The following is a 16770-nucleotide window of genomic DNA, read 5'->3' as shown; positions in this document are numbered from 1 at the left end:
CCTCAGACTTCAAGAAGAATATATTATACACTCCTGGAAATTGAAATAAGAACACCGTGAATTCATTGTCCCAGGAAGGGGAAACTTTATTGACACATTCCTGGGGTCAGATACATCACATGATCACACTGACAGAACCACAGGCACATAGACACAGGCAACAGAGCATGCACAATGTCGGCACTAGTACAGTGTATATCCACCTTTCGCAGCAATGCAGGCTGCTATTCTCACATGGAGACGATCGTAGAGATGCTGGATGTAGTCCTGTGGAACGGCTTGCCATGCCATTTCCACCTGGCGCCTCAGTTGGACCAGCGTTCGTGCTGGACGTGCAGACCGTGTGAGACGACGCTTCATCCAGTCCCAAACATGCTCAATGGGGGACAGATCTGGAGATCTTGCTGGCCAGGGTAGTTGACTTACACCTTCTAGAGCACGTTGGGTGACACGGGATACATGCGGACGTGCATTGTCCTGTTGGAACAGCAAGTTCCCTTGCCGGTCTAGGAATGGTAGAACGATGGGTTCGATGACGGTTTGGATGTACTGTGCACTATTCAGTGTCCCCTCGACGATCACCAGTGGTGTATGGCCAGTGTAGGGGATCGCTCCCCACACCATGATGCCGGGTGTTGGCCCTGTGTGACTCGGTCGCATGCAGTCCTGATTGTGGCGCTCACCTGCACGGCGCCAAACACGCATACGACCATCATTGGCACCAAGGCAGAAGCGACTCTCATCGCTGAAGACGACACGTCTCCATTCGTCCCTCCATTCACGCCTGTTGCGACACCACTGGAGGCGGGCTGCACGATGTTGGGGCGTGAGCGGAAGACGGCCTAACGGTGTGCGGGACCGTAGCCCAGCTCCATGGAGACGGTTGCGAATGGTCCTCGCCGATACCCCAGGAGCAACAGTGTCCCTAATTTGCTGGGAAGTGGCGGTGCGGTCCCCTACGGCACTGCGTAGGATCCTACGGTCTTGGCGTGCATCCGTGCGTCGCTGCGGTCCGGTCCCAGGTCGACGGGCACGTGCACCTTCCGCCGACCACTGGCGACAACATCGATGTACTGTGGAGACCTCACGCCCCACGTGTTGAGCAATTCGGCGGTACGTCCACCCGGCCTCCCGCATGCCCACTATACGCCCTCGCTCAAAGTCCGTCAACTGCACATACGGTTCACGTCCACGCTGTCGCGGCATGCTACCAGTGTTAAAGACTGCGATGGAGCTCCGTATGCCACGGCAAACTGGCTGACACTGACGGCGGCGATGCACAAATGCTGCGCAGCTAGCGCCATTCGACGGCCAACACCGCGGTTCCTGGTGTGTCCGCTGTGCCGTGCGTGTGATCATTGCTTGTACAGCCCTCTCACAGTATCCGGAGCAAGTATGGTGGGTCTGACACACCGGTGTCAATGTGTTCTTTTTTCCATTTCCAGGAGTGTATTTCCAATGCCAAAGAAAGCAGGTGTTGACAGATGTGAAAATTACCGAACCATCAGTTTAATAAGTCACGGCTGCAAAATACTAACACGAATTCTTTACAGACGAATGGAAAAACTAGTAGAAGCCGACCTCGGGGAAGATCAGTTTGGATTCCGTAGAAATATTGGAACACGTGAAGCAATACTGACCCTACGACTTATCTTGGAAGCTAGATTAAGGAAAGGCAAACCTACGTTTCTAGCATTTGTAGACTTAGAGAAAGCTTTTGACAATGTTGACTGGAATACTCTCTTTCAAATTCTGAAGGTGGCAGGGGTAAAATACAGGAAGCGAAAGGCTATTTACAACTTGTACAGAAACCAGATGGCAGTTATAAGAGTCGAGGGGCATGAAAGGGAAGCAGTGATTGGGAAGGGAGTGAGACAGGGTTGTAGCCTCTCCCCAATGTTATTCAAGCTGTATATTGAGCAAGCAGTGAAGGAAACAAAAGAAAAATTCTGAGTAGGTATTAAAATCCATGGGCAAGAAATAAAAACTTTGAGGTTTGCTGATGACATTGTAATTCTGGCAGAGACAGCAAAGGACTTGGAAGAGCAGTTGAATGGAATGGACAGTGTCTTGAAAGGAGGATATAAGATGAACATCAACAAAAGTAAAACGAGGATAATGGAATGTAGTCGAATTAAGTCGGGTGATGCTGAGGGAATCAGATTAGGAAATGAGACATTTAAAGTAGTAAAGTAGTTTTGCTATTTGGTGAGCAAAATAACTGATGATGTTTGAAGTAGAGAGGATATAAAATGTAGACTGGCAATGGCAAGGAAAGCGTTTCTGAAGAAGAGAAATTTGTTAACATCGAGTATAGATTTAAATGTCAGGAAGTCGTTTCTGAAAGTATTTGTATGGAGTTAGCCATGTATGGAAGTGAAACATGGACGATAAATAGTTTGGACAAGAAGAGAATAGAAGCTTTTGAAATGTGGTGCTACAGAAGAATGCTGAAGATTAGATGGGTAGATCACATAACTAATGAGGAGGTATTGAATAGGATTGGGGAGAAGAGAAGTTTGTGGCACAACTTGACTAGAAGAAGGGATCGGTTGGTAGGACATGTTCTGAGGCATCAAGGGATCACCAATTTAGTATTGGAGGGCAGCAAGGAGGGTAAAAATCGTAGAGGGAGACCAAGAGATGAATACACTAAGCAGATTCAGAAGGATTTAGGTTGCAGTAGTTACTGGGAGATGAAGCAGCTTGCACAGGATAGAGTAGCATGGAGAGCTGCATCAAACCAGTCTCAGGACTGAAGACGACAACAACAACAACAACAACAATTGAGGAATCTTCCCATTTCTTTCGTAACTGAGCAATGTAAAAGCACTGCGTCTTGAACTTTTCTTTCAAACTGGTGAACTTTCAATTACTACAGCACAGGACTGGAGACACCATTGTTAAAATGTTGGTTAATATTACCACAAAAATTTTTTTAAGGTATACTTGGTTACCTGATACCATTGCATTTTTGATACCGGTACGTAGTGTTTAACAGCTGGGTCACAAAGACCCAATAATCTGTCCTCCTCCTCTGCATCTACATCTACATCTACATCCGTACTCTGCAAACCATCACAAAATGCATGGCAGAGAGTACATTCCATTTGTATCAGTTATTAGGGTTTCTTCCTGTTCCATTCACTTATCCAGTGTTTGAAAGCCTCTGTTCGTGTCATAGAGAAGGATGGTTCAAGGAAGGACATAGCTCTTAATATTTTTAGAATTCAACTATATATAAATATGAGTGATGTTCTTGTAAGTTGATGTAACCCACATTCTTTAAACTGTCAAGGAAAGAATCTATTCCTGTGTCCAGCAGTGAATTGTGGTCAAGAACAGAACAAATTCAACTAAAAATTCTTACCATAACTGACAAATTGTTTGGCCTCACCTTGTCAATACTTATCTCTAATCACCTTTACAGTGCTGCAACAGATATCTGTGTTATTCTCTTGCTGTACATCAACTGTCAACGCTCAGCAAATTCCTAGGAATTCGATATGCCACTGTTTTTCAAGAAGGAATGAAACACTAAGAGCCCATAACAACTACCTGAATTCGTAACTAACAGAGAACTGACTTGTCATTCGTTTTCTTTGATATTTTGTTTGGTCCCATGTTGCACACTCTTTATTAGGAAATACTTAAATGTAATCAGCAACAACACAGAAATTAACAACAACTGATTTAAACATCAATTATTTATGTATGTATGTATGTATGTATGTATGTATGTATGTATTGGCTTTCATTGTTATCAGTGTGCGTAATTGTACCTTATTGGAAGGATGGTAAATATTGCACTGCAGTGTTGTTAGCAAGAAGATAAAGTGTGTGTTTTACATGAAACAATGTACAGTATCAAATGCAAATGGAATTACAAAGAAAGCCCAGAACGAGGGAACACTACTAATAGGAAACCTTATCATTTGATAGTAGTACCCAATAAAAAGGTACACACATTCTGTGATATGAGAAACAATTACACAAGTGTATTAATGATGGCAACAACTCCACTAGAGATAAGTTAGAGACACACAGGCTCACGTAATAAAACTGATTTCTACATAATAAAATTGCACAGTTTTTTTAACATTTAAGGAAAGCCAACAATCATTTTCGAACTGCTGTATTAATTACATCTACCATCAATAACAAACATATTTACTAATTAAATTGAGGTAGTAGTGATTCTGGAGTGTTCAGGAAATACAGATGGAACAGATAAACTAAGGCACCCTATACAGCTCTAATGATGGAACAAGGAATGAAGAGACCAACTGTGGATTTCAAGAATGTCTTAATTTCAACAATATAAATGTGACATTAAGTCATGCAGGAGGCAGGCAACCATTATTATAACAGTCGTCAGTAATCCTCCTTTCAGGTTGACTGGGTTGCAATGGTAAAAGCCAATCACCAGAGAAGGAGTGACTTTGTTGCTAATATGACGTGTTTCAGAATTTATCCTTCAACAGATTTCTAGGAGCATTTTAATTTATACACGAAATGAACATTCGCCAACTAGTCTATGAATGTCTGTCTCACATACAACTTGAAATGCCACAACTACATGCAGTAATTGCTCCTAGAAAACTGGTGATGGATAAATTCTGCAATGCTTCATATGAGCAGTAAAGTCATTCCTTGACTGGTGATTATTTTTTATCACAGTGTTGCAGTCAGCCTGAATGCAAAACTACTGATTGTATTAATTTCAAGTTTGATGTCAGACAGCAAATGGCAAGAGAAATATTTTTTTCCATGTTATACAATTACTAATTAACAATTTTTTACTGTGAAACCTTTCTTCTTACCAAATTTCATTATTGTAGATCAACAGGAAGTATCCTATGGGTTTTGATGAGTGACTGAGTATCAAAATATGCGACATAAATGGCCATGCCAACTGACTGCACTGACTCAGAAGATAACAATTATTATACTGCTGAGGGACCATAGACTTTAGTATGTAACATAAATTTCGAATTGATACATGTAGTTGTTCCTGAGAAAAAGGGATCTTAACAGAGAGATAGTTTGAAAACAAAAGACAAAAAACTTTTTTGTGTGGTATAATTACAGTTTTTGGATATTTTTTTCCTTTGGTTGCACTGTGAAACCTTCATTTTTGCCAAATTTGATTGATTCTAGGCCAACGGGAAGTACCCTATAGATTTCAATGAGCAAATATCAAAATATACGACATAAATAAATGGCCATATCTTTTGAATGCTTTGACTTAGAAGCTTCAGATTTTTACACAGCCAAGGGACCATAAACCTCAGCATATTGTGTAAGTTTCAACTTGATATGTCAAGTTGAAAGGTTTTTTTTTTAACAGTTGCACAGACAGACGAACAACACAGCAATCCTACAAGTTTCATTTTTACCGATTGAGGCTTGGAATCCCAAAAATTATGAAATACTCATCATAAACATGAGGCAGACGGAAAGGATAAACAGTAAGAAATTTTTGGATGGAGCAATACATAAAATAAGGGAAAGGCAACCACTCTTCTATAGTGGACTGACATGTGCAGCACAAAGACAAACACCATTTCTGTGCTCCACACACAAATCGCTTACAGGTAAGTGATTGCTTTTTCCTCGTTTTACAAACAGTAAGAAAAGTACAATATAAATGAAATTTGTGGTGGAAATGAAGGAAGAACAGTCAAAACAGAGGCAAGAAGTGTGTTGTTACATACTGGGACAAAAATAAACCAAAATTAAGAGTAGGAAAAACAGCATGCTAAATTAGCAAAGGAGGAGGAGCTGAATGCAGGAAGGTAAAAAGAAAAAGAGAACTGTGAATGCTAGTAGACACTGAATGAGTAGTGATTAAAGAGTTAATGAGGAAAAGGTGCTAACACCCCACTCTAAGACACTTGCACCCTCCACATAGGTTGAACACACATTCTTAATTGTCCAGAATTCAGCTCAGGTCACAACACTGAGACTCTTTCCACCTTTCGAGGGAGTCTTAAACCAGTCTGTTCTATCTAGTGTCAATAGGCGGAAGGTAAAGAATTTTAGTGACCCAAATGGGGGGAAAAAGGTATGTAGGTATGAAGGTCGGCACTGTGCAGGAGGAGGGAGAGCAATTCTACGCAGATGGAGAAGAAATCTGGCCGCTAATGGTGCAACACCACAGCAACGACTACCAAAAAGTCTTGTGCATTGCTTTCTTGCAGTTGAGTATAGGCCAGCCACACTAGACCACCTCGGCCCCTGCCTACTGGAACGAGAGAGGACCCGCTCGTAATCACAGCACTGGAGGCTGCAGTTATCCCAAGACATCAGCTAACATGATAACAGGCTGCTGATATTGCCTGCTGCTTTCACCACAGGCAAATTACATAAACAAGGTATTAAGGAAGTCCTCTATGAGGCGAGTGGCAATCTATCCTTTTCATAATGTTGTAATTAAAGAACAAGAATGATTATGTTCATACAAAACTTTCCAGTCTCATTATCTGACAACTAAACACCCTAACTTCATTTTTATTCATAGCACATATGGCAGCAATTTATTAAAAATAGGTGCCATTTTCCACTTCTGCTGTAATAATTTTATTAGTTCACAACTAGTTTCAAGCTGTCAAATCATAAGTAAACACCAATAGAAGACACAAATTTAAAAGACACTACCATTTCAATACATATCTTATAGCTTTCTATCACAGAATACCAAAAACACTTGAGAAAGTTCCTTTGCTCCAGTAATTAAATTTTTGAATGGTGGGCTCCATGTGGTTCCCAAGTTGTGCAGCGACCGTAAACCACAAAATTACCAAATATGCAGCAACCAACTGCAAAATCATGTTTTATTTATTCACTTTTGCAAATCGATTTCAACTGATTAACAGCCATCATCAGTGCACATCAGGGCACATATTGGTTGAAAACACTGATGATGGCGGTTAATCAGTTGAAATTGATTTGCAAAAGTGAATAAATAAAACATGATTTTGCGACTGGTTGCTGCATATTTGGTAATTTAATTAAATTTTACAGCAGTCTCTAACATAGTATTGAGTATTATTTAAGAGTGTGTGTGTGTGTGTGTGTGTGTGTGTGTGTGTGTGTGTGTGTGTGTGTTCCTTTTTCTACAGCAGTTACTGCACTGTGTAGAATGTCTCCATTGCTATTCAGTGTTGATTCACAGTATCAATGAGCAGTTCCCTAATAATGACTGGGCAAATAATTCCAATTGCTTAACTAAATAATGCATAGAAATTAACAACAATGGAAAGACCTGGGTAGAATGAAACATAAAATATGGGAAAGGTGACCATTCAGCTACAAGGGTTGGAAAAAAATATGGAAACATCATGAGAAACACTTGTTCGAATATGAATGCAAATGCCAGCCAGCCTGCAAGTTGTGCTGTTGTATTTGACCATGAATGGCAACTGTGCAATGTCCTCTATGGGTTGCAAGTGTCGATCATTGTCAGAACAGTGTTTTCTGTGCTTGTGAGAACATGATGTTGGAGCTATGTGAATTTGAACTTGGGCAACTTGTTGGTGTTCATATTGCTGGTGCTTCCTTAACCAACATAGCTGAAGTACTTTGTGTTTCAAGAGACATTGTATTGAAGATTTATACTGCATACAGGGAAAGTGGAAGAACATCGCTACGTCACAACATGGACAAAAGTGTGTCCTGAGTAATCATGACAGATGGTCACTGAAAAGAAAAGTGATGAAAATAAGGTGACACCAGCTGCAAAAAGTCACTGCAGAACTGAATCTAGCACTCACAAATCGTGCCAGCACCAAAACAACACTAAAGGAGCTCCAGAAATTGCAGGGTGAGCTGGAATTCCAAAACCATTCAACACTGGTGCAAGTACCCACAACATGAAAATGTGCTGAAGTCATAAAAATCTGGAATTATGGAGTAACGGAAGGAAGTCATTTAGCAGGATGACTTGTTTCACGCTGTTTCCAACTTCTAGTTGGATTTTGTATCTTCAAAGAAAAAAAAAAAAAAAAAAAGAAAGAAAAAAAAAAAAAAAAGTTATTGCTTTCAGATCTAGGAGCCAATTTCCAGCAAAATAGCAACAAACGATAAGAAAATACAAAGAGTAAACTAGTGCCATATCGTAGGAAATACTATCAAATTTATGACAGAAAAGGAGATACAAAAAGAAAGCTAAAAGATTTAATTGTGTTAACAGAACAATGTGTAAAACATTCAGAACTGAAGTAAGAGACGAAACGCTACCAAAGTTCCACAAAACAATGTCAGTGCAGACTATGACATTTGGGAGTGAATCACTGCCTATAACAAAAATAAATGAATAAAGAATAAAAGCACTGCACACTGGAGATATGACTACTCAGAAGTATTGCTTGGTGCACACTGAAAGGAGGATGGTTGCTGACATCAGTGAAGATTAGGGAGCGAAAAGGTTAAATGAGCGGACTAAGGAATGCAGGAATGACTGAATGGACAATGTCACAAGAATGGAAGATGACAGGATACATGAAATAATTATGAATTATTGCCCAGTGGGCATAATGTCTTTAGGAAGACTGAGGAAAACATGGAAAGGTCAATAATTTCAATAAAGAGGAGATGTAACAGATAAATGCCTGATACATTCTAAAAATACGATTTTTTTAAAAGTAACAGTGATGTAATAGGTTTTGAAGTTAAATATAAGATCCTGGTCCAGTGTAAGAGGTGTCCTGAAAGCATTAATCTGGTCAGGTTAAAAAAATAAATAAATACAATATTTACATACACTATCATAAATATAAAAATAATTATCTAAGTACATACTCTTTCTATGATAAAGTATAATATTCAGTAAGGCTGAACTTGGACGGAGAGTCACTGAGTCAAAGACGTGATCTGCAAGCTAAATCAGTGAGTGAGCCAAGAGCACAGACAGCAGGGTGATTCCAAAGTTGCTTTGTAAGCTATTCAATTCAATAGGGATCGGACAGCGATCGAGATAGGCTGCTGCGAGGCATCAGCCAACGATTGGGTCAACAGCACACTCCGAGTGTGTCAAAAGATAAGAAGTAACAATTCAATTAGTATGTAAACATTATTGAGCTTCTGAAATTTTAGGCTTTCTTTTCAGATCAAGAGCAAAAATGTACAGTGTAAACGATAACTGTTTACTATGTACTACAGTAGTGTAGAGGAAGTCCAGATGAAGAATTTGATATTGGACACTTGTGGTCTATCAACTTGAGAAACTACCTCAAATTAGCTAAAAAAACCTAAATTAAGGAGCGTGCACACGACACAAAGTCTTCAGTATTCTCTTGTTCTCTTCATGCTAACTATTAGTCCTAGAGAAAAAAATGAATAGGATCTTTCATAGGAAATTTAATGTAGTTGAATTTTGTACTAGGGTAGTTTTTGTTAAATGTCACAATTTGGAGTTTTTCAAGGAAAACATAAAAGCGACATACAAATTACATTAAATATCCTACAAAGAAGGTTTTTTCCCCCCCTCTAGGATTAGTAGTATGTGTGAACAGAACGAGGGATTACTGAAAATCCTACATGAAATGCATGTGCTGTAGCTTAGGTAACTTTCATAGTCCAGTATGAATTTGTTTCCAATTTTATAGACTACAAGTGCTCTGCATCAAACATTTTCTTATCAACTTCCTCAACAACACTGTGGTACTTTGTAAACAGTTATCATTTACAGCCAGTATAAGGTGCAAAGCATTTCCTGTGTTAACGCATTGTTCTGAAGAATTTAGCTTTCTTCATTTTCGATTCTTTTCACTGCTAAGAAAAGCTGCACTCCCTAGAAAGATACACAAATCCATATATGTAAATGATCAATAGCACATTTTTTTGTGGCCTGGGAAATGTTTCCTTCAGCATGTGGCACATAGGGTGCTGTTGAAGAAGCCTGCTACAGAATCTTTGTTCTGGTCACTATTGTCACCACAGAGAGAGAGTTAGGATCAAATGAGCTAACGCTATTTTTTTCCAAGTCTCCGACGGATTACACCTTAGAAGGATCTGGCACTTCGGATCAGTTCAGGAGTGGATCGCCCATCCCTGACAACAGCAGTGTCCAGCTGATGGGAAAAGAAAACCAGCAAAAAAGAGGCAGAAGGAATGTAGGGGCAGCAGGAAGAGTAAGGAACAGGAGGGAGGGCGGGGGGTGGGGAGGGGGGTGGGAGCAGGCAAGAGCAAAGGTTGTACAGGAGGCACTGTGTGTGATGGGGCAACAGTACTGCTGCCAACCTGTCTCATTCCACATGCCATATCAGAATCTTGACACATTTGGGACAACAACAGGGGAAGAACAGACACACAGGAAAAGGAGAAACAGAATGGCACAAAAGACCAGACAAAAGACAAGGAAACAGAGGAGGTGGGAACTTGGCTGCATGGAAGCAAGGCCGGAGATCTCCTAAACCTAAGCCAATGCTAAACAAGGGACTCCAATTCCACAAGGAATTCCCCCCCCCCCCCTGCACCCTCCCAAACCCCCCCCCCTCTCTCCCCCCCAAAAACTTTCCATGGTAAGTCTTCACAGTGGACCAAAATGTATTCATTAATAAAGCAGGCAAAGTACAGAAATACTCTGCACCAAGCAGACTAAATTAAAGCCCTTTTCCTGCACGCGCCCACACACACACACACACACACACACACACACACACACACACACACACACACACACAAAAACGCGCGCGCGCTTCCTACCCAAAACATAATGAAAAGTAATCTTGGTTTACAATTTCAAAATACAATTCTCTTGGTAATTGATCTCATTCAACATGAACATGTCATTTAAAATATTTGCGCAGACAACTGATCATGTACAAGGTTACAGAGCTTTATGGCATCAACTCAATGTAATTCTCGAAGTGCTTCAGAAATGTGTTATAATTTTGCTCATTTTAGTAAATCTGGTTAATATAACAGTGTCTATATCTCCCATGGTTTGATAACTGAACTGCAATTAATATTGGGTTCATGTGTTTTATTGTGATTATGTCCCATATGATTTGACCACTTTTTCACCTTCACATTTCTAAATATGAAAATACACGGGGGAAACACACACACACACACACACACACACACACACACACACACACACACACACACACACACACCATGAAATACTCCTATCCTGTGATATGTAATTTCTTTATTTTTTTTTTTTAATGCTGAAGCATATTAGCCTGAATCTTCCACGGAGATTATTTTTGAGAGGCCCCCTGTGTCCTTGAGATTTACGTTGAAACTTGTCAAAATCAGTAGGATGTAGAATCTAGCATCACCTTTTAAATATTATACAAAATATGAGACTGGAACAGGAACTTTAATAAACAAAATTTGTCCTTGGAGACGGCAACACCAAATTACCTTGTTGGCCTAAACCACTGAGTAGTTTTGGTGTGATGATTTACGTAATAAAGCCAACCGTCAGAAGTTCTTCGCTCTTCCCATCCCTCGGGGAGGTCCTCTGGGCAACTGAGGTCTCCCAGAGGATCCACAACAGCGTTGTGGCCACCACCTGCGACACCACTGTGGCCATCACGGGAGAGCAAAGAAACTACAATTTGACCTTTCACTGGATCGGGACTGTCTAAGCTTAACTTGCACAAATCCAAGCGCTGATCTGCAAAAATTATACAACACAAACATATAACTGACAATATTTAATGACATAGTAGCATAAAGTCAGTCAAGAGTTTTATCCCATATATTACTTCATAAAGTAGGTTCTCAGCATCTTACATTGTACTACCACTGTGATAGCTACTATAATGTGCAAGTTTTCAAAGTGAGTTTCTGCCTTTCAACGTACAATTTGAGAACTTTCAGCTGAAAATTACTTATGATGGTTAGATCTCAACTACATTACCACGACACTACAGAAATGAGATTACCTACTTTACTGTGGAACTATTTGTCATGGTGTATTAGTGTAGGACCATTTCTCACCCTTAAATTGTGGCCTTACACAGTGACAATTCATCGTAATTGATAAATGTGAGAAGCAGTTGACATGAGGTTTATTACACTTGCGACTGCCCTCTTCAGAAAAAGGAGGGAGTCTACATACTGTAATATTTTGAGCAATGCAAGGACTGAGTGCAGTACTGCTCATCCACTGGAACTGAATAGATCTATTGAGAAGAAACTTTTGATGAAATATTATTAAAATGAAATGACAAATAGTTCTTTAATAACGCAAGTAGTCTTATTTCTATAAGTTAAGACAGTTTTTAGTTTTAATTCATTATTAACTACAAATATATTGTATCTTACGAAAATTATCTTCAGTAGATCAAAAGGGTGTGAACACAGTCCGACAAGAATTATAAGAACATATATTCATATATTTTCACATTAAAAGTTTGCTTAGTGACTAGTTCAATAGAATGGTGTGCAGTCTGTGCAAACCCTAACATAATTTTGTGAAGATCCTACTGAGCAAACGGAGCAATTTTCTTATTGCTTCTCACCTCAATCCTTCCCAATTCACTGAGTTTTTATAAATATGTACTAATTTAAGCAAATTATATTGATATATACTGACCAGATGTACAGCTACACTCCTTCTACAAGTTAACAATTGCAAGCTTAAAGAATCTACTTTCCTTTTGTTGCACCTTTTGTGGAAGGAAGTTTTAAGTGTTAAAAGGTGCCATCAACACAAATTCTTCAAGATAGTTAACTACCTCAATTTGGCGATCACAGGGAAGTACACTGACCACAACTTCACCTTCTGGATGATACGTAAATCTACTACAACTCTGAATTTCTTTTTAAAAAACAAGTCTCCCAAGACTCATATAATGTTTCCAACAATGATGATCAAAGCATTAGCATTTTGGTAAAATGATAGTACATGTTACACATACCTCCATATACTTTGATGATACACAATTATTTAACCAGTACCTTCAGTAGGCACAATGTGTAGTACATGAAAACATTTATATGACACACTAACCAGCTTTCAGAACGAATACGGTCTTCCTTGGAAAGGAAGGAGGACTGGTTGGGAGAGGGTAGGTCACCTAGATACCAGGGTGACCGGGATTCACCTGTAGTGAGGATAAGGGTAGCTTAAAAAGGCTGCTCATGGATGATGTGTAGATGTGAAAATAGGAATTTTGCACCACCAGAGAATTGCAATGAAATGCAGGGAGAATTGCACTTCGTGCAAGACCTTTTTTCCTCTATATCCCACAAACACCACAGAAGTTATTCCCTGATGTCTTAACATGTCCTACCACCCTCTCCTTTCTTCTTGTCAGTATCTTCCAAATGCCCCTTTCTTCACCAGTTCTGCTTTTAATCACTTAATTCAGTTTCATATTAGTCCACGTAATTTTCAACATTCTTCTAAATTGAAGCACCAATGTCCTAAAAATTGATATGTCTCCACTACAGTGAGTGGATCGCCATTAAAATAAAGTTCTGGTTCCGGATGAACGGTACGACACCGTCAGAAGTGTCTAACACATGCCTTTGCGGCCAAAAACTGGAAGCCGTGGGCTAGAGCCCACGATTGTGCCTTGTGGATGGCTCCCTGTAGGTGCCGCTCAGCAACACCAGTACTGGTGGAGCAGTACGAAATGCAGAAGTTGTATGCATACAGAGAGGGTGAGACAGACGGCCCCACAGCTGCTGCTAGACCATTAATGGCTACTAAAAATAGACACACACTCAATACAGAGCCCTGTGGGACCCCATTCTCCTCAATATGGGGCGAACTATGGGATGCACCAACTTGGACATGGAAAGTAGGAAGTGACAGGAAATTCTGGATAAAAATCGGGAGCGGGCCTCGGTGACCCCACTCGTATAATGTGGCGAGGATATGATGTTGCCAGGTGGTGTCATTGGTGTCGTGTGCTTTTTGTAAATCAAAAAAGACGGAAACCAGGTGTTGGCATCTGGAAAAGGCTGTTCGGATGGCAGACTCAAGGGACACAAGATTATCAGTGGTAGAGCAACCCAGGCAGAAACCGCCCTGGCACGGAGCCAATAGGCCACATGACTCCAGGACGCAACCCAACCACTGACACACCATACGTTCCAGCAGCTGACAAAGAACGTTGGCGAAGCTGATGGGCCGATAGCTATCCACATCAAGTGGGTTTTTGTCGTGTTTGAGCACTGATACGATGGTGCTCTCCAACCAGTGCAATGGAAAGATGCCATCACACCAGATCTGGTTGAAGGTGACAAGGAGATGTCACTTGTAGTCAGACAACACATGTTTAATCATCTGACTGTGGATCCGAACTGGCCCAGGAGATGTGTTGGGGCAATGTGCAAGGGCACTGATAAGCTCCCACTCTGTAAATGGGGCGCATTGTAGGATTCATTGTGGCTTGTAATGAACGAAAGAACTTTCCCTTCCCTCTGTCATTTGAGAGTGCGAAAGGCTGGGGGGGGGGGGGGGGGGGGGGGGGGGTAATTCTCTGACACAGAGGCTCGAGCATAGCGCTCAGCAAAGTGCTCGGCAATCGCGTTTGCATCGATAGATAACACATCATTTATGTTAACACCAGGAACACCTGTTGGGGTCTGGTACGCAAAAACTTGTTTGATCTTTGCCCAGACTTGGGAAGGTGACGTATGGCACCCAATGGTCGAGACATACCTCTCCCAACACTCCTGTTTCAGTCATTTGATAAGTTGGCGAAACAGGCACGGAGTCGTTCACAGGCTATGAGGTGCTCCAAGGAAGGGTGCCACTTATAGCGCTGTAGAGCTCGTCAATGCTCCTTAATTGCCTCAGCGACTTCTGGTGACCACCAAGGGACTGTCTTTTGGCGGGGGCACTCTAATGAACAAGGTAACACGTTTTCCGCCACAGAAACGATCGTTGTAGTTACGTGCTCAACCACCAAATCGATGTTATTGTGTGGGGCAGATTCAACGGTGACAGCAGAGGTGACGGCTTCCCAGTCCACCTAGTTTAAAGCGAATCTGAGCAGGCGTCCGTGGGCCTGACGCCAGGGCAGTGACAGGAAGATGGCGAAGTGGTCACTACCACACAGGTCATCATGTTCTCTCCAGTGGATAGATGGGAGAAGTCCTGGGCTGCAAATTGATAAATCAAAGGCCGAGTAACTACCTCGAGCCACACTGAATGTCTGGCAGCCCCAGTATTTAAGAGCCAGAGGTCGAACTGAAACAGCAAAGTTTCTACATCTCTGCCTTGGCCAGTAAGCACTGTGCCACCCCACAAGGGGTTAAGGTATTAAAATCTCTCAAAAGTAGGAAAGGTTTAAGGAACCGATCAATTAGTGCAGCCAATGCATTCAGGGGTACTGCATCATCTGGAGGAAGATATACATTACAGACAGTTATTTCCTATGTCGTCCTTATCCTGACAGCCACAGCTTCGAGAGGGGTTTGAAGGGCCCCAGGTTCACTGCACACTGAGTTCAGGACATAGACACAAACTCCACCTGACACACTATTGCTATGGTTCCTGTAATATCCCTTATAGCCATGGAGGGCAGGGGTCCGCATTGCCGGGAATTAGGTTTCCTGGAGGGCAGTGCAGAAAGCAGGTGTAAAGCTTAACAGTTGCTGTAGCTTAGCCAGGTGGTGGAAAAACCGGCTGCAATTCCACTGGAGGATGACGTTATTGTGAGGCTGGGAAGTCGCGAAGCGCACAAGGAGGCAGGTTATGCCTCGGGTCACCTGCTGCCACCGATTGAGTATTTGTAGCCATTTCTATGGTGGATGAGGCATTGGTGAGATACAGGTCCGCAGGGGACTCTAAGATCTCCACCGCATCCTCAGATGCAGAACTGATAAGGAGTGGTGGTGTTGGGGCCACCAGAGGGTCCTGTTTCTTAACAGACTTCTTCTTAGTTTGCTTGCTCTCTCACTTATCTTTAGGGGCTTGCTGGGAAGATTTCTCCACAGCAGCTTCAGGGACAGAGGAAGACAGTGAAGCTCTTCATCTAGCAGCTTTCGGCTCCTTGAGCCACTGGCGAGTGTCCGCTGTGGCATTAGTGGAGACCTTGGGAAAGAGGGCTCCAAGGGACCCCTTCCGCACGAGAGGAGCCGGAGGCCCTTACACACGAGAGCAGCCGGAGGCCCTTCCGCACGAGAGGAGCTGGAGGAGGCTGTTGCTTCTCTGACAGGGGGGAGGGGAACAATGTCCCCTGTGTTTGGGGGGGGCACCTTGCTCCTGAAGCAGGTGCTTTGGGAGCCACAGAGGAAGATCTGCCCCCTACCACCAAGGGGACAGATGTATTCTGGTGGTCTGGAGCACCCACTGTTCGTGGCACAGAGTGAGGAACCACTGGAGCTTGGGACGGCGATGGTGACTTAGTCGCAGCATGTGTCGACGTCAACCGAATGTGGTTTAATCTTTCAAATTTACGTTTATCCTCTGTGTAAGTCAACAGGTCCAGGGTCTTGTACTCCACGATTTTACGCTCCTCTTGGAGTACTGGGCAGTCTGGTGAGCAAGGGGATTGGTACTCTCCACTGTTGATGCAAGTGGGAGATGGCACATGTGGAGTATCTGGGTGCAGTGGACATCCGCAGTCTCGACACGTGGTGCTGGAAGTGCAGCGGGAAGACGTGCCCGAACTTGCAGCACTTAAAGCACTGCATAGGGGGAAGGGACATATGGTTTAATATCACAGCGATAAACCATCACCTTGACTTTTTCGGGCAATGAATCAGCCTCAAAGGCCAAAATGAAGGCACCAGTAGCAATCCTGTTATCTTTGGGTCCCCTGTAAATGTGCTGGATGAAATTAACACCTT

At 42.1% G+C, this 16770-nt stretch overlaps 1 protein-coding gene across 1 annotated transcript in view; it reads right to left on the bottom strand.

Moving 5' to 3' along the window:
• The window catches only part of LOC124594929 (E3 ubiquitin-protein ligase SMURF1), a 171964-nt gene that overhangs the window by 97893 nt on the left and 57301 nt on the right, over window positions 1–16770 (bottom strand). The window contains exon 5 of the mRNA XM_047133427.1: window positions 11377–11632. Coding sequence (XP_046989383.1) covers window positions 11377–11632 — 256 coding nt within the window. The remainder of the gene's footprint in view (window positions 1–11376; window positions 11633–16770) is intronic.

The sequence above is a fragment of the Schistocerca americana genome, chromosome 2, assembly GCF_021461395.2.
Source record: "Schistocerca americana isolate TAMUIC-IGC-003095 chromosome 2, iqSchAmer2.1, whole genome shotgun sequence".
Classification (NCBI taxonomy): Eukaryota; Metazoa; Arthropoda; class Insecta; order Orthoptera; family Acrididae; genus Schistocerca; species Schistocerca americana.
The sequence above is the reverse complement of the archived record's forward strand: the minus strand, read 5'-3'. Positions and strand labels throughout refer to the sequence as shown.